Below are 24,938 nucleotides of genomic sequence, written 5' to 3'. Positions count from 1 at the left end.
ACCAATTTATGTTCCGTGCTCGCCGTTATCATCTTACTAATAATAGTTGTCTCATATTAGTTATTCATTTTATTAAATCAAGAAAACATTATTTATATTGCTCTTGCAATTAATTTTTTTGAAAGTGTTCACATTTATTTGTAAAATTCTAAGAAATGTTTTCAAGAAGTGAACTAGTAAAATTGTATTCTTATTTATGATTTTTTAATAAATGTATAAAAAGGAAAATGATCAATTAATATAGAACGGAGAGAGTATATATTACGTATTCAAATTCGTTTGAACTAAACGAGATAAATCCAATTCATTAGATATTGTTCATATTTAATTCCTTTTATTTCGAAAGCCGTTTCTATTTTTATATCTCTTTTTTCTATCGCGAAAGTATGTTTTTAGGTACCGAAAACTTGGATACGCTAACGAGTGGGACATATTTTGAAGTAATTGTTTGAATTTCTCGGCATGTATCACGCACCTCACTATCATGACATTTATATTTAGTTGTGCCTTTTGAGAATTTTATCAACAATTTTCTATAGGTGTCTACATTATGTATTCTGTTTTTTTTTTATGGATTTATAAGAAATATTTGCACAATTACATCACTCATAAGATAATTATAAATACGATTTATATAAGTTAAAAATTCACAAATATATTATCAATGTATTAACTTGTATCTTTTCCTTTTATACAATATGTATGAACTAATTATGATTTAATGATAAAAAATGAATATGTAAGTATATGTCATGTAGTTAATGCGTAAATAAAAGTTGGGACAAATTTTTCTATCCTAAATGAGTTTAAATTGTTATCACCTCACTATTAATTATCGACTAAGCAACAAATGTCTCTTAGCAATTCATTACAATCCCTTTTTAGAAAAATCGAATATAACCTCTCTACCTAAAATCTGCATCTTCACTAGATGTGTTGTAGTGAAGTAGAGCTTTTTTTTATCGAGAAAAAGTACTCGAGCTAGTTTTAAATTCAATTTCAATTTGTTCATCTTACTTTTCTTTTTAATCCGTTTCAAAAGAACGCATTTCCTTTTTAGCAACTCTTTAATTCTAACTTTCCACATATCTTAAGTTTAAGACCACATAATTTAAAAATTTTCTTTACATTTTTAAACTTTATGTCAAGTCAAAATATGACAAATAAATTGAAACGAGAGAGCATATATAACAGATTAACAAATGCAAATAGAGTTAGCTGTACAATATTCCATATATATGATTGATCTGATGATCATCATCCAGTGGATGCTGCAATTACAAGATGAAAAATTTGACTTCAAAGAAAGCATAAAATTTGTCAACAGAAATATTGTCCATATTAATCAGCATTCTTGGGTGAGAAAAATACAAACATGGTGCATTAAGCATTAGCAGAACTTCAGTAGCCAAGAATCAGAGAATTGCATCATTGAGGTCTCATGCAAAGTAGGCATGCTTGAGGCAATGTGATACGCGGGCGTTATGGCCCCTGGCAATGCTCAGCGACAACTCAAGGGGTGGGTGAGCTTGCCTCATTCTTGAAGCTACATTCTCGTCTGTCACCGAATACACTTCATCCTCAGGTTCAATATAAGCTGGTTTTTCCTTCTTGTATTTGTGGATGCATCCATTGGCATTTAAGAATAATGCACAAATTTACTTAGTAACATGCTTTGGGAAAGCAGTTCAACTATAGAAGATGTAAATCAAGATTTAAGCGCAGCATAGGCGTATTAGTTATAAAGTAGTACTGGGATATAATTCATGTCAAGTTTGATGATATTCCAAGATGTAGTTCAAAGTACTGGCCAAAATGACCTTAAGTAAACACAAGCAAATTGAATGTACATTTTTTTACCTTTTCATGAGGGCAGATCCAATTTTCATTCTACCCAATCAAGATGGAACCAGCAGTCTTTACCATCTGTGTCATCAACAATTGAAATGACACGGGGCCACCACCCAGCAAAGATGAAATGCAACATTGTTCACCTGAAAAGAATGCCACTGATCCTGCAGCCGCGACATGAACTGTAGAACGGACTGTTAGCTGACATACTCATGTTTAGGTATGGATTCACCTTCATCAGATAACAAATGCATGAACTCAACCCAGAAAAGAACTTTTTCTTTAGGGTTTTGGCAGTGGCAGCCGAAGCTGTTGATTCAGTGGTTCCATAATGATGGTAATCTAAATATCTTTCCAGAAAGACTAGTTTAAAAAAGAAAATGAACTATGTTAAGAATGAGGCTCAGATTTTCGCTTATTTAATCCGAAATGGAGGAAGAGCAGAGTTAACACTGCTGCAGTTGCAAGCAACAATTGCCTTACAAGACCTTCCAATTGGGCTTAGCCAAGCCAGGCAATGAATCAACTCTCATCTTATTCACTTTTCATTTTCATTATAAATAATCTTCATTGCCTCGGAAACTTGGTGCATTCAGGATCTAAAAAGGCATGAAAGTTTGAGTAGTGTAGATAAATGCAGCAACAACCAGCTTCAATATCAAATTGGTTAAAGACAGTAAATGGATCCTAAATATCCACTTCCATTCCCTTTGAACTTGTTTCGTATCAGTACCTAACAATTTATGGAAATTGTGTAGATGGATACATAAGAAGTTTTTTTCTCAAAGGGGACTCTTCCTATATGTGCTGATCGTACGAAGGATGAAAAAAACAGACTACATATTGTAGAACCAAACTTTAAACAGAAAAGAGGCTCAGATTTTGAGTGAAAATCAATCAGAAAAAAGGGCTAATTCACCATGGCTGCAAAAAGCAGATACCTTTGTGACAGAGCAAGTAAGAACAAAACTCATGAATTCCCCTGCCTTTGCCTAGCCAAGATATGAATCAGCTTAAAAATCTGATTTTCAAACTACCTGGAGAATATCATCACAGCCTCATTCACAAAGTTTAGGGTTGAGGATTCGGGGTTTTCTACACAAGTTGAAGGGGGGAAAATGTATGTTCCCTTATTATTAATATTATTATTATCATAAACATGGCAATCATCATCATCATCAAGAACATTTTGCTGATGAAAGGGCTGTTAAACTATATCTGTCTAACAAAAGCATAAGAAAATTCATTGGCTAAATTGAACGTAAGAGAAAAGAGAATAACCACCCTCAGAAAATCACTACCTTTCTCGAGTTCAATAAAAAGCCTCATTTACTGAACACAGAGATACTTGGGGGCTCAGATTTGCCTTTTCTCATTCAAAAAGCTAAACAATGGACGTGGGCGCATGGCTGCAAGCATCAATAGTCCAGTGAGACAACCAATATAGTTCCCATATCTCACAGAGCCTTAAAGCTGCCATGCCAATCCCCATCAGTTGAGTGACCATTTGAGATATTAACCACAGACTTTAGGACTCATATTTTGTTGTACATGAACATGCAAAGAGAAAGGGACAACGCCATGGCTGCTGACACCAGTTTGCAAATGATGCCATACCTGGTCGCCCTGCCAAGATACGGGTCAGGTTTTCTCAATGCAGTAGAGTAGGGTGTTTTACAAGAATGGCCTGTAGATGTGTGTGGTCTTTGACCCACTTACTCCATGGAAACTTTTGACTTCTGACTTCGACTTGAAGGTTTGCCATGGGGGAAGCGGGGTCAAGACCATCCATTATCAAGGTCATTGGGTGTACTTTCCTGTATAACAAAGGAATAGGGAAATCACTTCGCTAAATTGAACTTTAGAAGGGAGCAAAAACCCATGGAAAATCTCAACCTTCCTCGAGTTTCCATAAAAAGCCTCATTTTTCCAACACAAACAGAGATTTGGGAGGCTCAGATTCGCCTTTTCTCATACATAAGCTAAACCCCACTATGGCTGCAAGCTTAAGGATGCTTTGTGAGACACAGAAACAAAAATAGCTCCACTATCTCACAATACCCCAACAAAACTGCCATGCCAAGATATAGCAAGGCTCAACCATCTGATGAGTAAAGACAAAAAATCATCACAGCCTCATTATGGTCCTCATGTCAAAGGTCTTCGTTGTAGAAATGACACCATTTAGCCACTTTAGGGCGGCTTCACTAAAATATTTTCCTCCATACTAAAACATCCAGAGTAAGATGAATGTGACAATTGAGGCTCAGTTCTTCTATTCATGATCAGGTAAAGAAAGTCCTGCCATGTCATGGCTGCAAATATCCCCAAGTTGCATGCAACAAAATCACAGGCATCCGGGTAATTGCCACGCCAGGTTGCCATCGGGTACCCTCAATGCTCAATTACTAGCTCAAGAGGATAGACTGAAAGATCATCACTGCCTCAATAAGGGACTATTTTGGACATTTTCTCATGATATGTGTGTGCGTGCATGCAGAGATTTTTTCATCATTTAGGTTCCAAACTCTTCGAGTCCTGGGACGTCCAGTTGGACTAGTTGGAAATTGAGGCTCAGACTAGCAAAAAATGGGGCAAAGAGAAGGCGACAACGCCATGGCTGCAAAAGAACCAGTTGCATGTGAAAGAGAAGACTCGATCACAAGCCATCCAGGTTTGCCATGCCAAGATACGGGTCAAATAGTCTCCATGCCCCAAACAGCAGCCCAGATAAGCAATATCATCACTGCCTCTTTCAGAAAATATGGAAACTTTTCCATAAGAGCCCGTTTGAATAACTTTAACAAGAAATATTAATGAAACAAATGAGACCTTCAGATCTCTGAGTATTTCATACCAAAAGCATTTGGTCTAAGCTATCTCGGAATGATCAGAAAATTGAATGTTATTACTTACATCAGCATCATATTACCACCATTGAAGGCAATGACAACAAATATTGTTGGTTGTTTCTACTTTTCCAGAGGGTTGTTTGTTTGGTTAAAGGAGAAATCATAGACCAATCAGAGGGGGCAACCACCCTCCAAAGAAATTCCCTTTTTCTCACTGTTGGTCTCATTCTTCACACTGGGCTGAGCTTCCATTACAGTGTAAATCCAGGAAATTACACCCAATGAACTTGGAACTGGTCTAAAACAGCAATTTCTGCACTTCGTCCACAAACAAAGCTAAAAGGGTTGTTTATTAGAGCAAAGAAAAAATCATTGACGTACCAGAGATGGTCTAACACCCTGAAAAAATCCACATTTTTTCTCTGACTGCCTCATGTTTTCGAGCTAAAATGAACAGGGACCAGGGTTTCCATCAAATGAGATTCTGGGTTTCGATCCCGGCGTACTCGAAGTGACTCATTGGAAGTTGAGGTTCAGATTTGTGCAAAAAAGGGGTAAAGAGAAGACGACAACGCCATGGATGCAAAATGAACGGGTTACGTGATTTGGGTTTGCCCTGCCAAGATACGAGTCGGGTTTTCTCCATGCCCCGATTTTCAGCGCGGAATTAGCAATATCATCACTGCCTCTTTGAGAAAGATGGAACCTTTTCTATACCAATTTGTGGACAGTTTTCCAGACTAGTAGATTGAAATGGAGAGAGTATGACATTACTACTACTGCTAGCAACATTACATCAATGGCAACAGATTTATTTATTTATTTTTGGGAAGTTTCACAAATATACCAATGAGGGTTGTTGATTTGGTTGAACAAGAAATCATAGGTCAACCAGAGAGGACAACCACCCTCCAAAAAAATTTCCCTTTCCCTGTTGGCCTCATTCTTCATACTGGGCTAAGCTTCCATTACTCTGTAAACTGTAAGTCCCTGCAACTTTGTAAACTTCAGCTATTCTCTAAACAGGGTCCTAAAATACAGGAAATTACAACATCCAATGACATTGGAAATGGTCTAAAAGCGGCTATTTGTGCACTTCATCCACATACAAAAGCTAAAAGAATTGTTGATTAGAGCAAAGAAATCATTGACATACCAGAGATGGTCGACCACCCTGTAAAATGCCCATTTTGCTCCGATTGGTTTGTCCTTTAGAGCTAAAATGAACAAGGTTTCCATCAAATGAATTTCGGGGTTTGGATCCTGGAACTCATTGGATGTTGAGGCTCAGATCAGTGTAAAATGGGGCAAAGAGAAGATGACAACACCGTGGCTGCAAAATCAACCAGTTACATAATCTGGGTTTGCCCCACCAAGATACGAGTCGAATTTTCTCCTTGCCCAGAATTGGCAATATTATCACTGCCTCCTTCGAAAGATGGATTCTTTTCCATATCACTAGTGAACAGGTTCAAGACAAGTGAATTAGAAGAGAGGGAGTATTACTACTGCTGCTATCAACAAATCATCAATAGAAACATATACCAACGGAGGATTGTTGGTTTGGTTGGTCAGAGAAATCATAGGTCAATTAGAGAGGGCAACTACCCTCAAAGAATTTAGAGAAAACAATAAACGGTACTAGTACTTCTAAAGAGGGTTGTTAATTTTGTTTATGGGGAAATCATAGGCCAAGCAGAGGCACCCTCAAAGAATTCCCTTTTTCTCTGTTGGCCTCATTCTTCATACTGGGCTGAACCTCCATTTTTCTATGCTTTTGCAGCTGCTTTTCCTGTAAAAGCAGTAACAGACTGAGAGACAGAAAGAGACATCCAATTATTATTATTTATATATATGACATAAAGGCTGTTGATTAGAGCTAAGATAAAATCACTGGTATACCGGAGATGGTCAACCACCCTGAAAAATCCCTTTTTACTCCGATAACCTCATTTTTGAGATAAAATTTTGATGGAGAACTGCATCTGAAAAATGGGGTTCAACAAAAGCTGAAAAAGAGAAAGCGACATTGCCATGGCTGCAGATACACCGATTTGCAAATGGATGCCTTACCGGGTCGCCCTGCCAAGATACGAGTCGGATTTTCTCAACGCAGTGAAGCAGATTATAGTCCAGAAAGAAGCAAATCATCATCACAGCCCATTTTATCAGATCAATCAACATCAATAAAACACCTCATTTACGTTCCGAACTCTTAAAAAAAGCAGCTACCTTGTTGTGTCATTTCTACCTTGCAGAAGCACAAGCAGAAAAAGCATATATATATTTGGAATCTATGGCCAAACGCCTGCATGGTCTCGTTTTCAGTTTCTTGATCTTTTCTTTTTCTCAAAGGACTGTTGTTTTTTTCTGAATGGAGAAAGAAATCATGGACATAAATAGTAGAGAGGGGGCAATCACCCTTTACAGAAAATCCCAGCTCTCTGATGTCTCATTCTTCATTCCTGGGCTAAACTATGATGAGGGTACTGCAAAAACACACTATGTTATACATATATATATATAGCACAATACCCAATTCACAAGTTCTTTTGCTCGTGCCATGGCTGACCAAGAGAACATCAGTGAATGAAAAAGTAGTTCTTTTTTTTTCTTCTGTTTTCTGAAAATCTAATTAGATGTTTGCTACCATAGCCATGGTTAATCATCATCAACAGCAAGATCATTATTGGCATTAGATGATAAAAGGGTTGTTAATCTCTCTCTTTGTAACGGAAGTACTGGAAAATTCATCGGCTAAATTGAACTTCAGAGAAAGGGACTAACCACCCTTAGAAAATCTCAACCTTTCTCAAGTTCCATAGAAAAGCCTCATTCCTTGAACACAAACACATATTTGGTTGATTTGAAGTCCTAAATATATTAAGAAGGATATTACATAAATTTTAGTTGATTTAAAGTCCTAAGTATTAGGAATATAGTAAAAATGACAACTTTATCTAGTGTGAAATCTAGTTTTAACGGGTAAAAAAAGCGAACAACATTTCGCTAATGACCTCCATGCTTTTAATATAATATAGATATGATAAAAGGGCAGTTGATTAGAGCTAAGATAAAATCATTGGCATACCGGAGATGGTCAACCACCCAGAAAATCACCTTTTCACTCCGATTACCTCATTTTTAAGATAAAATTTGATGGAGAACTGCATCTGAAAATGGGGTTCAACAAAAACTGAAAAACCGAAGTGGGTATCTCAGTTCCCAAGAACGACCATACATTTAAGACCATCACATGCTTGCCATACACTTTAGGGCTCAGAGTTTGCTGTCTATGAACATGCAAAGAGAAACCAACACACGCCATGGCTCCAAGACACCGATTTGCAGATGATGTCGCACCAAGATACGGGTCAGACCTTCTCAATGCAGTAGATTATTAGCCCAGAAAGAAGAAACTCATCATCACAGCCCATTTTTAGATCAATCAACATCAATTAAACACCTCATTTAGGTTCTGAACTCCTAATAAAACAGCTATCTTGTTGTATCAATTCTACCTTGCAGAAGCACAAGCAGAAAAAGGAAAAAAGCATAGACAAATATATTATACACACACACACACATACACACACATATATATGGAATCTATGGCCAAATGCCTACACAATTGTTGATCTTTTCTTTTTCTCAAAGGGTTGTTGGTGTTTTATGAACGGAGGAAAAATCATGGACATAACAGAGAGAGGGCAACCACCCTTTACAGAAAATCCTCTCTCTCTGATGTCTCATTCTTCCTTTCTGGGTTAAACTATGGTTAGGATTCAGCCATAAGCATTATCATCACAACCTCATTTGAAAGACGGAAACTTCCCTACAAGTAGGTGTTTGGACAATTTCGAGTAACTTTTGACAAACAACAACCTACCCAGTGAAATCCCACAAACATAAGCTAAAATTAGAGGGATGTTTGGTCTAAGTTTTAGAGAAAACAAGAAACAGTACTAGTACTTATGAAAAGGGTTGTTGATTTTGTTTACGGGGAAATCATAGGCCAAACAGAGGGGCAACCACCCTCTAAGAGTTTCCTTTTCTCTGTTGGCCTCATTCTAAACAGTGGGCTGAACCTTCATTTTTCTGTAGAACACTCTGATTTTTTTAAAAAAAACTGGGGGTAGGAGAAGCGGAAAGGGGGAGGGGATTACAAGGTGGAGAATTGAACCCTCACCAACAAGGTGAAAGTTCAGGTAGCCATTTGCCAACCTACCTACTGAGCTACTAAGATTCCCCTAGAACACTCTGATTTATAAGAGACAATTTAACCAGAGACCCTGTAAGTCCACTTATCTGTCCCTTTTCAACGCTTTTGCTGCTGCTTTATCTGAAAATACAGACACTCTCTCTCACACACACATATAAATGTTTTTGCCGTACACTTTAGGGCTCAGATTTTGCTGTTTTACAAACATGCAAAGAGAAAGCGACATCGCCATGGCTGCAGATACCGGTTTGCAGATGATGCCATACCGGGTCACCCTGCCAAGATACGGATCGGATCTTCTCAATGCAGTGAAGTAGATATAGCCCAGAAAGAATCAAATCATCATCACAGCCCATTTTTTCAGATCAATCAACATTCTTGTAAATCACCCATTAAAAGCAGCTACCTTGTTTTGTCATTGCATGCATATATATATATATATATAAATAAAAAAAATCAACATTTTTGTTCTTTTTTTCTTCTGAAAGGGCTGTTGGTTTTTTATGAATGGAGAAGAAATCATGGACATGGCAGCGAGGGGGCAACCACCCTTTACAAAAAATACCATCACTCTGATGTCTCATTCTTCCTTTCTGGGCTAAACTGTGAGAATTTTTTTTTTTGAAAATGGTAGTGTTTAAACTGTGAGAATTCTGCCATAAGCATTATCATCACAGCCACTTCTGAAAGATGGGAACTTCCCCACAAGTAGGCGTTTGGACAATTCCAAGTAGTTTTTAACAAACACAAGATAAGATTAGAGTATGTTTGCTAACCTCGGAGAAACAAGAAAACAGTACTAGTACAATTAAAGAGGGTTGTTGATTTGGTTGAAGGAGAAATCATAGGCCAATCAGAGGGGGCAACCACCCTCCAGGAATTCCCTTCTCTTTCTGTCGGCCTCATTCTTCATAGTAGAGGGGTGTATTTGGCCCTTTTCCGTTCTTCATACTGGCATACCTCCATTTTTCTATGCTTTTGCTGCTGCTTTGCCTCAAAAAGAAGGCATGCAAGAGCAAAGTAGTCACAGATACAGATACAAAAGGGTTGTTGATTGGAGCTAAGAAAAAAATCATTGGCATACTGGAGATGGTCAACCACCCTGAAAAATCTCATTTTTTTCTTGGGTTGCCTCATTTTTTGCCAAAACATTTAGGGCTCAGATTTTGCTGTATATGAATATGCAAAGAGAAAGCAACACATGCCATGGCAGCAAGACACAGCTTTGCATATGGATGCCATACCATGTCGCCCCGCCAAAGATACGGGTTGGATTTTCTCAACGCAATAAAGTAGATTATAGTTCAGAAAGAAGCTACCCATCATCACAGCCCATTTTTTTTTCAAGTTTTTGCACGGATTGCTCCTATTTCAGATTAACCAACATCAATAGAACACCTCATTAAGGTTTAGTACTCTTACAAATAACAGCTAGCTTTGTATTTACAGGGACATAAAAGTGGATATTTGCAAAAATCAGATATAGTATTTACAGAAGCAGAAAAAGGAAGAGCATATATAGTCCACAAACATAAGCTAAAATTAGAGGGATGTTTGGTCTGAACTTAGAGAAAACAAGAAACCAGTACTAGTACTTCCGAAAGAGGGTTGTTGATTTTGTTTACGGGGAAATCATAGGCCAAACAGAGGGGGCAACCACCCTTCAAGAATTCCCTTTTCTCTCTGTCGGCCTCATTCTTAATATTGAGGTTGAGCCTCCACTTTTCTATAGAACACTCTTATTTATAAGATATAATTTAACCAGAAACCCTGCAAGTCTGCTTAACTGTCCCTTTTCTATGCTTTTGCTGCTGCTTTAACTGAAAATGCAGCCACGCAGGAGCAAAGTAGTCACAGATAGACAGAAACAGACAGACATACAATACACACATACATGGCATAATACATAAACACACCCAAACTTGGTCTCGGCTGACAAGTAAGCACTCCAACTTTGAGAGTGCACATCTAGACACCTCAACTTGATCTCAAATGGCAACTAAACACTCCAACTCATCTCCATTGTGTCTCGTGCACACACGTAACACATAAATTCTAGAGGTGTCTAGATGATCATTTTGTAAGTTGGAGCGTTCAACTAACACAGCAAAGGTGTCTAGACCTCATACATATGCTAAAAAGGCTATTGATTAGAGCTAAGTAAAATCACTGGCATACCGGAGATGGCCAACCACCCTGAAAAATCCTTTTTTTTACTCCGATTACCTCATTTTTGAGCTAAAAAATTGATAGAGCACTGCATCTGAAATGGGGTGTTCAAGAAAAACTGAAAAAAGCAATTGGGTATCTCAATTCCCAAGAACAACTATCAAATGGTTGCCCTACACTTTAGGGCTCAGATTTTGCTGTTCTACAAACATGCAAAGAGAAATCGACATGGCCATGGCTGCAGATACACTGGTTAGCGTATTGATGCCTTACCAGGTCGCCCCGCCAAGATACCGGTCGCATCTTCTCAACATGATGAAGTAGAATGTTAGCCAGAAAGAAGCAAATCTTCATCACAGCCCATTTTTAGGTTCCGAAGTCCCGAAAAAGCAGCTATCTTTGTTGGGTCATATGTATAAAAATATTTGGAATTCTATGGCCAAATGTGTAGATAATTCTTGATTTTTTTTAATCAAAGGGCTGTTGGTTTCTTTAATGAATGGAGAAGAAAGAAATCATTGACATAGCAGAGAGAGAGAGGAAGCAACTACCCTTTACAGAAAATCCCATTTTTTTCCTTCTGATGTCTCATTCTTCCTTTCTTGGCAAAACAATGCTTGAAGATTTCAGCTAAACACTAGAATATATAGCCAAATCCCCAAGTTCGTTATGGTCGACCAAGGTCATACTGGGGAATGAAAAAGTAGTTCTTTCTTTATCTTTTATGAAAGTCTCAAGAAATATACTATACCACGGAAGGTTATTGTAGATTTGAATTATCAAGCGAACATAATAGGACATTATTGTTTTAGTACGCAAAGATGGTCACGAAGTTCTCATATATTGCAACCTTTTTTTTTTATCATAACAGCTTGTTTGTATGGTTGTTATTTATTGTATTGTGTTGTTAGTTTAAATGCAATGTTTGTTTTGATTGTTATTTAAATTTCATTGTATCATACTGCTTCATCGTTAGGTAACGATGAAAAGTCTCATTTTGTGTGGTCGCGTCGAACAAGCACATTTGACCTTTCGTCTTGATTCACAATCGATAAATCAGGATCTTAAGGCACACAATTCTTGATCTTTTAAGAGTTCTAAAGAACATCCATCCTATGCTCATACTGTATCACAAACTATTCCAAGAATCTTAGAGATAACCAGAGAATTGACATCCTTGGAGGTACAAGATATTCAAGGAACTCAAGGTGCCAATTGAATGAGGAAGCTCACCGGAGATGCCTATGTGTGCAATACTCAACTCCAACAGAGTGCTGCTTGGGTGGATCTTTGGTAAAACTCCTTTGAGAAGATCATTGTAACCCAATTTGAGTGTTTCCAAGTTTGGCAGAAGGAAAAAGCTCTCTGTGAGAACACCTTGCAAATTGGTTGATTGAAGATTCACATGCCTTAAGGAGGAAGACATATTCACAGGTATCGGACATGAGATGTTGACATAAGAGAGAGAAAGTACCTCCAGATTTGTCTAGTTCTGAAGCATTGCTTCAAATGTTCTCTCATCAAGTTGTAAATCATAACCAGAAAGATCAAGTGAAACCAAATTGGAAAGGTATGAGATTTCTGTTGGGATTTTTCCATCAAAGGAAGATCATGAAAGGTTGAGATGCCTCAAAATCCTCAATCGGCCAATGTTATGTGGGATCGAAGAAGAATGACTGAAGTTATTGTAAGCAAGGTTAAGTGTGTGGAGATGATGGAGTTGGAAGAGGCTGCTATTGGGATGAATACTTCCACCAAGCAGACTACAACTAGGGTCTAACCCGATAACATGACCGTTTAATAAGTCACAAGTGACTCCATCCCAACTGCAGCAATCCCTACTCTCATTCCAAGACTTTGTTCTTGGGCAATCATAATACCAGGATTCATAATCCCAACAACTAAAGTAGTCGGAAATTTGAAAGGATCGTCTGAACTGAAGCAAAGCATAAGCTTCCGTGGGAGAGCAAAGATGATGAACAGAGGATGAAGAAAAGCTTCGACCTAGAAAGACAAAACAGACAAGTGAATAAAAGATATAAATGTGTGAGGTGCTCAACTCTATGCTGACTTTAAATCTCAGTTTCAACTAACATGAGAGATAACCAACAAAATCTTAGTTTTTAAACATCATACAACTGCTTGAAATTTCTCTCTGTGATGCCAAAATTCAAATTTGAACAGGTCAATCAGCTGCTGGATATGTCTAGTTCTTATACTGACCAGATTTAATCATTTACCTGCAGGTGTTGGAGCAAACAGGCCTCTCTTGAACTGCTGCATGTACTCATCGAAGAGTGTAAGAGAATGAAAGAGCACCAACATCAAACTTGTATCGACGCAATCTGAAGTTCCACGAGTTGAACAGACTTGAAAGTCAAAGCAAGGTTCCAAGTACTGCTTTAACTGGTATAAAAATTACCAAAAGAATATGAAATTAGATAAAAGAACACAGAAAAAAATTAGAATTTGGCTCTGAACAACAACAGATGATCCTGGGTAATTGGAGACGCCATAACTCTCTCCAATCCTTAACAAATTAGTGGCTACTCAAAATAAAGGAGAACCTGAAATTCAAAATAATTGACCCAAGAACCACACATTATATCTAGTTTAAAGTTATTTACAGAAAAACTTGTCAAAAAAAAATGCAAATAAACCAAGTTGGGGATGAGGCCCAGATTTTCGAATATTTAATCAAAGGAAATAGTAGAGTTAACATGCTGTGGTTGCAATCATCGGTTGCCTTACAACGAAGACCTTCCAATTAGACTCATCAACCCAGGCCATGAATCAACTCTAATAATTTTCACTTTTCATTATGCTTAAACTTCACTGCCTCTGAAACTTGGGATTTCAAGATTTAAATAAGGCAAGAAAGCTTGGACTTGTGTAGATAATTTCACCAACTAGCTTCAGTATCAACATTCACCTCCATATCCTTCGAACTTGTTTCATATCAATACCTAATAGTTTCACTCCTGGAAAATGTGTAGTTACACAACAATTTTGTTTTGAAACTGGGATTCGTCTAGATATTACGCAAAAGTAGAAAAAAGAACATGAATATAAGAAGGAACACAAAGTTTTGAACCCAAACAAGCTGGGATCAAATTCTGTTTAAAATCATCCCAAACCAATATCATACAACATGATGATAAAAAGAAGTAAAGAACGAAAGAAACAGACCAAACATTGTAGAACTAAACTTAAACACAGAAAAGAGGCTCACATCTGATCTATCAGAAAGAGTCTAATCCACCATGGCTGCAAAAAGCAGAGGCCTTTTTGTGAGAGCACATAAAACCCACCTCACAAATTCCTTGCCTTTGCCTAGCCAAGATATGAATCAGCTCAAACATCTGAGTTGCAAGCTTCCTTCCCGGAGAATATCATCATAGCCTCATTCACAAAGTTTAGGGTTACCCGTACAAGGTTTTTTTTTTTTTTTTTTTTTTNGGGGGGGGATTCATTGGCTAAAGCTAAAATTGAACATCAGAGAGAGAGTAACACCCTTCTCAACTTTTCTCGAATTCCATAAAAACCCACATCCTTTGTACACAAAACGGAAATTTGGGAGGCTCAAATTCACTTTTCCTCAGAAATAAGCTATTCATTGAACTTATTTTGCTAGAGTGGTTTGAAATTGGGAAACTAGCTTTGAGTGATCATTGGCAGCTGAGAATGAAAGAGGGGGGCAGCTACTCAAACAACTCCCCCAACTCTCTAAATTCAGCAGCCTCAGACTTAAACTAATGAAATGTTTGTCATTTTTCTTTTTACCTTGCTGCTTCATCTATTCACTGAAATAGTTTCCTCCATATCAATACACCCAAAAGAAAATATTAGGGACAATTGAGGCTCAGATCTGTATTTATGCTGACAAAGAAAGTCCAGACACGCCATGGCTGCAAATACCTCAAGTTACATGCAACAATATCACACGCAACCTGGTCATTGCCCCGCCAAAATAGTCATGTATTGAAAAATCATTCCTGCCTACATAAGAGACTGTTTTGGACATTTTCTCATGATATATATGTATGTTTGTGTGTGTGTGTAAGATACAGACAATATACATGTGCATCATGTACATAACGAGGCTCAGATGTCAATTAAATAATCAAGCATTGAGTCCACCAGAAACCGACATGGCTGCTACCACTCCTGGTAACCCCGCCAAGATACGGCTCTTATCATCTCAATGCCCAATTCATATTGCTCAAAAATTGCATTATCATCACAGCCATAAATCCTTCCTGTTCTTACATTGATTTCTTGCTGTTTGATTGATAATACAACAAATAATCATCCTGAATAAAGCAAAGGAAGAAGATGCAGCAACATGCAATTTTCAAAAAAATGATGAGGGTTTCCACACAACAAGGACTTGAGTTTTCAGAAAGTTTCACAAAGACTAGCTGGAAGAAAATGAGGCAAAGAGAAGGCGACAACGTAATAGCTGCAAAGACCCGGTTGCATGTGATAGAGAAGGCCTTAATCACAAACCATCCAGGTTTGCCCTGCCAAGATATGGATTGGATTGTGTCCATGCCCCGTATATCAGCCCAGTATTAGCAATATCATCACAGCCTATTTTGAAACATGGAAACTTTTCCTCAGTAGACTCTGGACTATTTCAAGAAATTTTTGATAAACAAACGCTAAGATCAGGAGGATGTTTGGTTTTACCTCTGAGAAATTAGAAACCTAAAGTAGTAGTAGTAGTAGTAATAAGTACTTTTGAAGAGGGTTGTTGGTTTGGTTGATGGAAAAATCATAGTCCAAGCAGAGAGGGAATCTACCCTCACAAGAAATCCCCTTTCTCACTGTTGGCCTCATTCTTCATGCTGTGCTGAACCTCCATTTTTGTGAAGTAAAACACACGCTGATTTGTTTTTATTTTGATAAAGTCTGATTTATAAGAGAAAATTTAACTGAATAGATCCCATAAGTCTGCATTTAAGAAACTAATCCTCCCCTTTCACGCTTTTGCTGCTGCTTTGCCTGAAAATGCAGGAGCAGAGTTGTGATAGATAGATAGACAGAAACAGCCATACAATACATATATATACCAACATATATATGTAAAAGGGGCTGTTGATTAGAGCAAAAAAGAGATCATTGGCATTCCGGAGATGGTCAACCACCCTGAAAAATCCCCATTTTTCTCCAATTGCCTCATTTTGAGCTAAAAAGTTGATGGAGAACAGCATCTATAATGGGGTTCAGAGGAAAACAGTGAAGAACCTAATTGAGGTGCCATCAATGTATTCAGCCATTTCAAAAGACTTGAGGCTCAGATAAGTAATTATCTCAGGCAATGAGTTCTCTGACATTGCCATGGCTGCAACCCCTACAATACGGTGTTACCCCGCCATGATACAGGCCTAAACTACAGTGCCAGGTTCCATATGCTCAATAACAAGCAATCATCACAGCCCCATCATTAAATTTTCCTTTAATTTGTTATATGGTTCTGCTGTTGCCTTGCCAACATAAAACAGCGGAAAAATGATCAATTCTCGGTCCTAGTGGTGTAGTGGTAGAATAGTACCCTGCTGAAGTACAGACCCGGGTTCAATTCCAGCTGGTGCATTCTGTTTGGGTTTGCAGATGGTATTCGTTAAACTGTTAGGGCTCAGACTTTGCTTTTCAATGAACATGAAAGAGAAAGCGACCACGCCATGGCTGCAGACACAGTTAGCAGATGATGCTATACCAGGTCTCCCTGCCAAGATACGGGTAAGATTTTCTCCACACAGTAAAGTAGCTATCCCAGAAAGAAGCAATCATCATCACAGCCTATATTCAGATTTCAGGTGATCTGTGAAGATCCCTTCACTCATTATCCTCATTGCTAACTAAATACTGATTTCATCCAGAAAAAAAGTGTTTTCAATCATACAAAGACACCGTAAGGATCCATGGCATAATGGTAGCGCGTCCGACTCCAGACCAGAAGGTTGTGTTGTGTGTTCAGTGGACATTCAGTTCGAATTCCCGATCCATTAGAGTCCCAAATATGTTATATTACATGGATAGTGAGTATTAATATGGCTGACCCCTACTTACTCGGGATTAAGGCTCACTTGTTGTATACCATAGACAACCTAAGAGAGAATTTGAGGCTCAGATCTGTTGAGGAAAATAAAACGAGAAAAATGAAGACATTGCCATGGCTGCAAACACCGGTTGCATGACACAAAATTCACTTGCCACAGGGTTGCCCAGCCAAGATACACGTGTATCTGTTTTCTTTTTCAATCCATATGCTCAGAGAAATAAGGAAGTCACTGCCATGGCTGCAATTTCAGTAACATTTGGATTGCCAAGCCAAGATACCGTTTTATTAGATCCATAGCGTAACTTAAATATTTCTCATCAGAGCCTCTATGCTGACAGGTGGAAGTGGGGTTAGCAACTAAGAAGCAGCCGAAGACGGCAACAATGACATACACATGAACATGCATATTACTTTGGTCTCAGTTTCACCTCCATTTTACATCTCACAATTAGGACCTCCATTTCAGAAGCATACCTTTCTCTGCCTTTTATGCTAATGCCAATGTAAAGAAACAAATTTCTATTGAAAAACCAGTTAAAGCAATCTTTATTTTTCTTATAGCAATGGAGATCAGGTTAAACAAGAAGCCAATGTGAACTTAAAGCAGCTCAGGCACTGAATTCTAGTCTAACATCTAGTTCATCATGTCTTTCACTTTCCTATAGACAAAATGAACAGGAATAAAAAATGAAACTACAACAACCAAACAACAACATACCCACAGTGTAATCCGACAAGTGTGGTCTGGGACTGGGAGGGTGGAGTGTACCCAGACCTTACCCCTACCTTGTGTAGGTAGACAAGTTGTTTCTAATAGACCCTCAACATTATAGAAGCATATAATATGCAATAATTTGAAAAACAGTTCCAGAGAAAATATGGCTCTTATAGTGAAAACTGAAATGTTATCACATAGGACATATGTTATAAAGAGGTCTGAGCAAAACCTTATTGTATTTCAAACTCAAAGCACAACAGGTCCCCAATTCAGAAATTTGAGGCTTCGATACTGCATTTTTGGTCGAACAAAGAGAAGGCAGCATCGCCATGGCTGCTAAAACACCAGTTGCATGCAAAAGAGAGAGCCTCAGTTGCAGGCCATCCTGGAATTCGCCAAGATTGGGTCACACTGTCCTCAATGCCCAATTTTGGTAGCCCAGAGAAAAAAACATTGTCATCATCACAGCCTCTATTGCAAAATTACTCAAAAAGGAGGATAAAACACACACACACACACACACTGAGATCTACAGCTTAAGTTGTAGATTCAAGAAACTGCATGGCCCATGCATATGTTTCAATAATCATAGTTGTTGATTAATGTTTGTCTGAGGAACAAGGGCTGTTGGTTTAGTTGCTAAACATAAAATCATTGGTACAACAGAGAGGGGGCAACCACCCTTAACGAAAAAATCCCATCTCTCTATAACCTTATTTTTTCTTTCTGCGCCAACACTTCTTTAGGAAAAATCATAGTTTTCACCAGAAAATTTCCCAACTTTCTTCTTCTCCGAGGGATACATTAGTAACCAAACACTGATGAAATTCTTCATGAAACAAACATTTTCCTTCATACCAAAGACACCCTTAAGAACAATACAATACATTAGTAACAACCATCCAAACAAGAGCACTGAAGCTGACATCAGTTGATAAAACAAGAGAATGAAGACATCGCCATGGCTGCAGACCTCAGGTTGCGCTCCGGGTCGCCCCGCCAAGATACGGGTCTCTTAGTTTCTCTTGTCAAGTATCATTGAAGCCTCATAATTCTCTCTCTTCTTTGAGAGAAAAATTTAGTTCAACACCATAACATATTAGACTATTTGATTCAAAAATCTCAACAGGGTGTGGATAATTTTTCCCTGGGAATTAAGGGGTTTGATTTTTATTTCATTTTCTTTTCATATGCGAAATCACTAGAGTTGCAGAGAGGGGCAACCACCTTCGAAAAAAAACCTCCTAACATGAACAACTCATTTCCTAACCAACGACCATACAACCCCTTAAAGAGAATGCAACACACCATGGCTGCAAAATCACCGGCGGCGCAAAAGAGAGAACCTCAGTTGCAGGCCATCCTTGGGATTTTCCAGGCTAAGATACGGCTCCGATTGTACTCAATGGCCCATTTTGTTAACCCAGAAAGTGCTATTATTATCATCACTACCTCAACCAAGGTCATCAGTGCAAATTCCTTAAGAATACACATTCACTGAGATATATGGATCATCTTCTCACTTCTGCTTCTGAGTATTGCATTAACAAGGGTTGTTGGTGTAGTAGCTACAGAAAATCATTGGCACAACAGAGAGGGGAAACCACCCTTAGAAGAAATTAACCTCATTTCTACTTCTGGCTGACTTCTTTTAGGAATACTTGGCTCTCACCTTAAAATTTCACAACTTCTCTCTCCTCATAAGGATCAATGGTAAGCAAGTGCTGACTTTATCATGAAAAAGGTTTTCCATCATACCAAAGACGCCTTAAGAGTAAAGTTGAGGCTCAGCTCTGTTGATAAGACAAGAGAATGAAGGCAACATCATGGATGCAAAAACCGGTTGCATGACACAAAATCACTAGTCGTCCAGATTGCCCCGCCAAGATACAATCCCTTTATTTCTTGTCCTATTGAGTTGCTCAAAGAGAGAAGGAAAGAAAATATCATCATAACCTCATATTCTCTCTTCCTATATATATATATAGTAAATGTATATACAAAAAATAAATTATTGTGTGTACGTTTATTTTAAGAACAAATTTTAAAAATGAAATTATATTAATATATATATATATATATATTTAATTTTTTTATTAAACTATCACATGAATCAATACGAAAATAATATTTGTTCATAGATATTTCCATCCAGAAATATTGTGTCCCATGAGTCACTTGAATTTTCTTTTGATGATGACATACTATGTTATTATTTGTTTACTTTTTGCATTTCGATATTTAGAGTAAATTACATTCACTTCTTTAGTTTCACTTACTAAAGATTCTTGTTTTGGACTACGAGCAATTGATACTTATTAGATTTTATTTTTTTTTCTGATGAAGTAAGAAGAATGTCATTAACAAAGCATCAAGCAGATGCACAGATTACAAAAGAAAGAAAATATCAGCTCCCAAAAAGGAAAGAATTTGATTTGAGAAACAAAGAAGCTATATGCCCTGCCCAATAAATGATCATCAAAAATTAGTTTATAAATGTAAAATATAACATAAATTAATGGAGTCAATCAAGAGCATATATAGGGAAAAAATTATAAGATGCCTACCTTTTCACTTTTCAATGTTAGTGAATATGCACATGGACCTTCAAGCAAAACCCTAGCCACTATAGCAGCCTACAAGCACATCTAATATCTGTAACAACAACCATAATGTACTTATGCCCAGAACTTATCCCTATTCTATTATTACTATTTCTGTGTGATAAAAGGTTGCTCTCGATAGATCCTCGGCCCCTAAGTTGCTCGGACTCTTCACTTTTGGTGCCACACCCGTGTCGATACAACATGGGAGTGGGTGTGGGATCTGTGTCCGATTTGGTAAACCAATTTTGGGTACTTTGACCAAAATCGATGGCGAAAGTCGGGACAGTTTTAATCATTTCTGTAATCAATACAAAAGTTAAGGTGAAATTGAAGAAAATGGAATACCTTTTATATAGAAATTTCTATGTCACTCTGTCTCCTTTAATCTCCTTCCCAGATTCTCCTCAAGCTCTCCACATAATATCTCATAATTTAGGTTTTATAACTCTATTTTTAGATATTTTAATTACTTTTAGGCGAATCCCCGCACCGTGTCCATACATGGATCCATATCCCCAAATTGTAAAAATTAGATCCGCACCCGTATTGGACATCCACACCCATATTGAACACCCGTACCCGAGTCCGAGCAACTTAGCTCGGCCCAAGAAAAAATTAATAATAACAATAATTATAATCAAATCAAAGAATAGCCTAACAATAATTTACCAAAAGCCTTACTTGTCTGAGATGGTCAGCTGCTGCAAGAACAAAACAAAAAAAAATCAATTAGATTTGACCTACACTAAAATTGGAACCCTAATGCACGGAACCACGGACTTGTAATACCTTGAAACTTTAAATTCCTAAAAATATTGTGTCTAGTAAATAGAGAAGTTTCATAACCACACACAACCAGTCAACCACCTATTCCCTTTATATCTGAAGGACCTTCATGGTTCTCCCTGATATCATGGGCTTATATCTAAGAAGCAAATACAGTATCCATCTTTTAGTGATAGTGTGCAACATAAAATTGCACGATTTGCCCTTTAGCAACTGAACTTATGCCTAGTGAGGCAGAACTACGAAGTTCTTTTAAACTGAAGTCATGTTAGCAAAACTTGTGGGATAAAATGACAAGAAAATATAAACTTGCCCTGCCAAAATTTTTTTTGGATATGAGGGGCATAAATTAAAGACCAGCACAATATAAGGGAAAAGTGCAAATGACCCAGTGTACAGCTGTACAAATGCAAAGCGGCCTTTCATTCCCTTGTTTCGACGTGGCACACCCCCCTCCCACAAGCACCCCCCGGCATCATTCTAGTTGGAGCAAACTTAAATGTAAACGCAAGAGGTCCACAGTTCAATTTTCAGAAATTTGAGGCTCAGATACTGCAGTTTTGCTTGGACAAAGAGAAGGCAACTACGCCATGGCTGCAAAATCACCAGTTGCATGCAAAAGAGTGAGCCTCAGTTGCAGGCCATCCTGGGATTCACCAAGCCAAGATACGGGTAGGACTGTCCTCAATGCCCAATTTTGTTAGCCCAGAAAGTAAAACATTGTCATCATCACAGCCTCTTTTGCACAATTACTTCAAAGGGGGAAAGGCAACACACACACACACTGAGATTTACGGCTAGCTGTTGTTTGTCTGAGTATATCATTAACAAGGGTTGTTGCTATAGTTGTTAAAAAGAAAATCATTGGCATAACAGAGAGGGGCAACCACCCTTAACAAAAATCCCTTCACTCTATTCCTCATTTTTCTTCCTGGGCTACTTTCTTTAGGAAAATTCTAAATTTTCCCCAGAAAATTTCCCGACTTTCTTCTTTTCAGAGGCTACATTAGAAACCAATTACTGATGAAATTCATCATAAAAAACATTTTCCTTTGTACCAAACACACCCTTTTAGAATAACAATACAACACAATAGGTAACCATCCAAACAAGCTACAAGAGTAGAATTGAAGCTCAATCTGTTCATAAAACAAGAGAATGAAGACATTGCCATGGCTGCAAACCTCGGGTTGCATTCCGGGTCGGCCCACCAAGATACGGTCTCTTAATTTCTCATGTCAAGTATCATTGAAGCCTCAAAATCCATATCCATCTCTATCTCTATCTTTTCTTTGTGAGATGAATATAGTTCAACTCCATAACATAAACGACCATTTGATTCAAAAATCTCAACAGGGTGTGGATAATTATTCCCTGAGATTTAAAGGGTTGTTTGATTTTTTTTTCATTTTCTTTTCTTATGAGAAATCACTGGAGTTGCAGATAGGGGCAACCACCCTTCAAGAAAAACCTCCTAACATGAACAACTCCTTTCCTAACCAGCAACCAAACGATCCCTTAAAGAGAATGTCACCACGCCATGGCCGCAAAATCACCGGTTGCATGCAAAAGAAAGAGCCTCAGTTGCTGGAATCCTGGGATTTGCCAGGCCAAGGTACAGGCCGGATTTTCTTCAATGCCTCATTTTGTTAACCCAGAAAGTGCTATTATTATCATATATGAATCATATTCTGCTTCTGAATATTGCATGAAGAAGGGCTATTGGTTTAGTAACCACAGAAAATCATTGGCACAACAGAGAGGGGCAACCACCCTTATAAGAAATCCCTTCTCTCTATTAACCTCATTTCATTTTCTGGTTGACTTCTTTTAGGATTCTTGGCTGTCACCTGAAAATTTCGCAACTTTTCGGGATACAATGGTAACCAAGTGCTGATTTCATCATGAAAAATGTTTTCCATCATACCAAAGACACCCTAAGAGTAAGGTTGAGGATCAGATATGTTGATAAGACAAGAGAGTGAAGGCGACAACATGGCAGCAAACACCGTTGGCATGACACAAAATCATAGCCATTCGGATTGCCCCGCCAAGATACAGTCCCTTTAGTCTCGTGCCCTATTGAGTTGCTCAAAAGAAAAAGGGAAGAGACTATCATCATAGCATCATATTCTCTATCTATATATCTATCTATCGACAACATTCACTGAAAAAGCAAAGTGCTTTTGGTTTAAATGCAGACTTAGTGGGGTCTCTTCCGCTAAACTCTCCCTGATTTCATGGGCTTATATCTAAGAAGTAGATAAAGTACCCATCTTTGTGATAGTATACAACATGAAATTGTATATATCTCCCTTTAGCAACCGAACTTATGCCCCACTTGTGGGATATTATGATATGAACTCATGTAAGTGCAAAACTAGTGGGATCTTATGATATGCAAATATAAACTAGGCACAAAATAAGGACAAAAGTGCAAATCACCCAGTGTGCAACTATACATCATTCTAATTGGAGCAAACTTAAATGTAAGCACATGAGTTCCCCAGTTCAATTTTCAGAAATTTGAGGCTCAGATAATATATTTTTGCTCGGAGAAAGAGAAGGCAACCCCGCCATGGCTGCAAAACACCAGTTGCATGCAAAAGACTGAGCTTCAGTTACAGGCCATCCTGGGATTTGCCAAGCCAAGATACGGGGTCGGACTATCTTCAATGCCCAATTTTGTTAGCACAGAAAGTTAAACATTGTCATGATCACAGCCTATTTTGCACAATTACACCGAAAGGGCGAAAAAGCAACACAGACATACACACTGAACTATTGTTGGTTTGAGTATTTCATTAACAAGGGCTGTTGCTTTAATTGCTATGAAAGAAAATCATGGGCACAATAGAGAGGAGCAACCACCCTTAACAAAAAAGAATCCCTTCTCTCTATTAACCTCATGATTCCATATCGCATGTCCAAACAGGCCCTTAGTTTAAACTGATGAAATTCATCACAAAAAGATCACATTTTTCTTTGTACCAAACACACCCTTTAGAATAACAATACAATTAAAGCTACAAGAGTAAAATTGAAGCTCAGATCTGTTGATAAAAACAAGAGAAATAAAAACAATCACCATGGCTGCTAACATCGGGTTGCGTTCCGAGTCGCCCCGCCAAGATATGGGTCTCTTAATTTCTCTTGCAAGTATCAAATTACAGCCTCAAAATTCTCTCTTTCTCTCTCTATCTCTTCGTTGAGAGATGAATTTAGCTCAACTACGTACATTAAGGACCATTTTAGTCTATAACTTCAAGGGTTGTTTGAATTATTTTTCCATTTTTTTCATCAGAGTTGCAGAGAAAGGTAAACCACCCTTAGAAAAATTCCTCTTCTCTGCAATATTCTTCTCTTCTTTCTGAGCTTTAGTTTTCTGCTTCTGGTTCATCAATGGAAGTTCAGTATCTTAAAAGCAGCAATGTTTCTAATTTTGCCCTCGTGTGAATACTTATTTACGGTTTGTTAATGCGGTTGCTTAGCCTCGTGCGAGTCGAAATGGAAGGGTATTTTGGTCTAAATAAGTAGAATGATACAATTTGATTTATATTTTAGTGAAAATATGAACAGCAACTTCTTTAACTTTTAATATTAAAATCTAATTTTTTTTCTTCTAAAATCACAATTTAGTGTAGTTGAATGTACTTTGAAAACGTGG

At 37.9% G+C, this 24,938-nt stretch overlaps 1 protein-coding gene and 1 long non-coding RNA gene across 7 annotated transcripts; both read right to left on the bottom strand.

The window, feature by feature from the left end:
* Positions 1-1,555: 1,555 nt before the first annotated feature.
* On the bottom strand, positions 1,556-24,658 carry LOC125850347 (uncharacterized). Of its 6 annotated transcripts, none has more exons than XM_049530197.1 (3): positions 24,360-24,658; positions 13,335-13,500; positions 1,556-2,033 (listed from the first exon to the last, which is right to left on the bottom strand). In XM_049530197.1, exons 1-3 carry the CDS (start codon positions 24,372-24,374, stop codon positions 1,891-1,893), a joined length of 324 nt encoding a protein of 107 aa, XP_049386154.1. In that variant the 5' UTR covers positions 24,375-24,658; the 3' UTR covers positions 1,556-1,890. The 6 variants fall into 6 exon arrangements, 1 of the variants encoding a protein (XP_049386154.1); XR_007444779.1 differs by lacking the exon at positions 1,556-2,033 and adding an exon at positions 6,724-7,192; XR_007444781.1 differs by lacking the exons at positions 1,556-2,033; positions 24,360-24,658 and adding exons at positions 6,724-7,192; positions 14,327-14,507 and having other exon boundaries at positions 13,335-14,075.
* On the bottom strand, positions 3,802-6,720 carry LOC125850354 (uncharacterized). Its single transcript, XR_007444783.1, has 2 exons — positions 6,606-6,720; positions 3,802-6,514 (listed from the first exon to the last, which is right to left on the bottom strand). It is a non-coding gene; the product is annotated as an uncharacterized LOC125850354 (long non-coding RNA).
* Positions 24,659-24,938: the final 280 nt, after the last annotated feature.

This window comes from Solanum stenotomum, unplaced genomic scaffold, assembly GCF_019186545.1.
Source record: "Solanum stenotomum isolate F172 unplaced genomic scaffold, ASM1918654v1 scaffold16320, whole genome shotgun sequence".
Classification (NCBI taxonomy): domain Eukaryota; kingdom Viridiplantae; phylum Streptophyta; class Magnoliopsida; order Solanales; family Solanaceae; genus Solanum; species Solanum stenotomum.
This window is presented reverse-complemented; position numbering and strand designations above follow the sequence as displayed.

Excerpts from the sequence above, each read along its gene's own strand:
- LOC125850347 (XM_049530197.1), bottom strand. Across the intron at positions 2,034-13,334 it reads GTTTGCTCCAACACCTGCAG|TTCATGTCGCGGCTGCAGGA; the intron begins GTAAATGATTAA and ends TCCGTTCTACAG.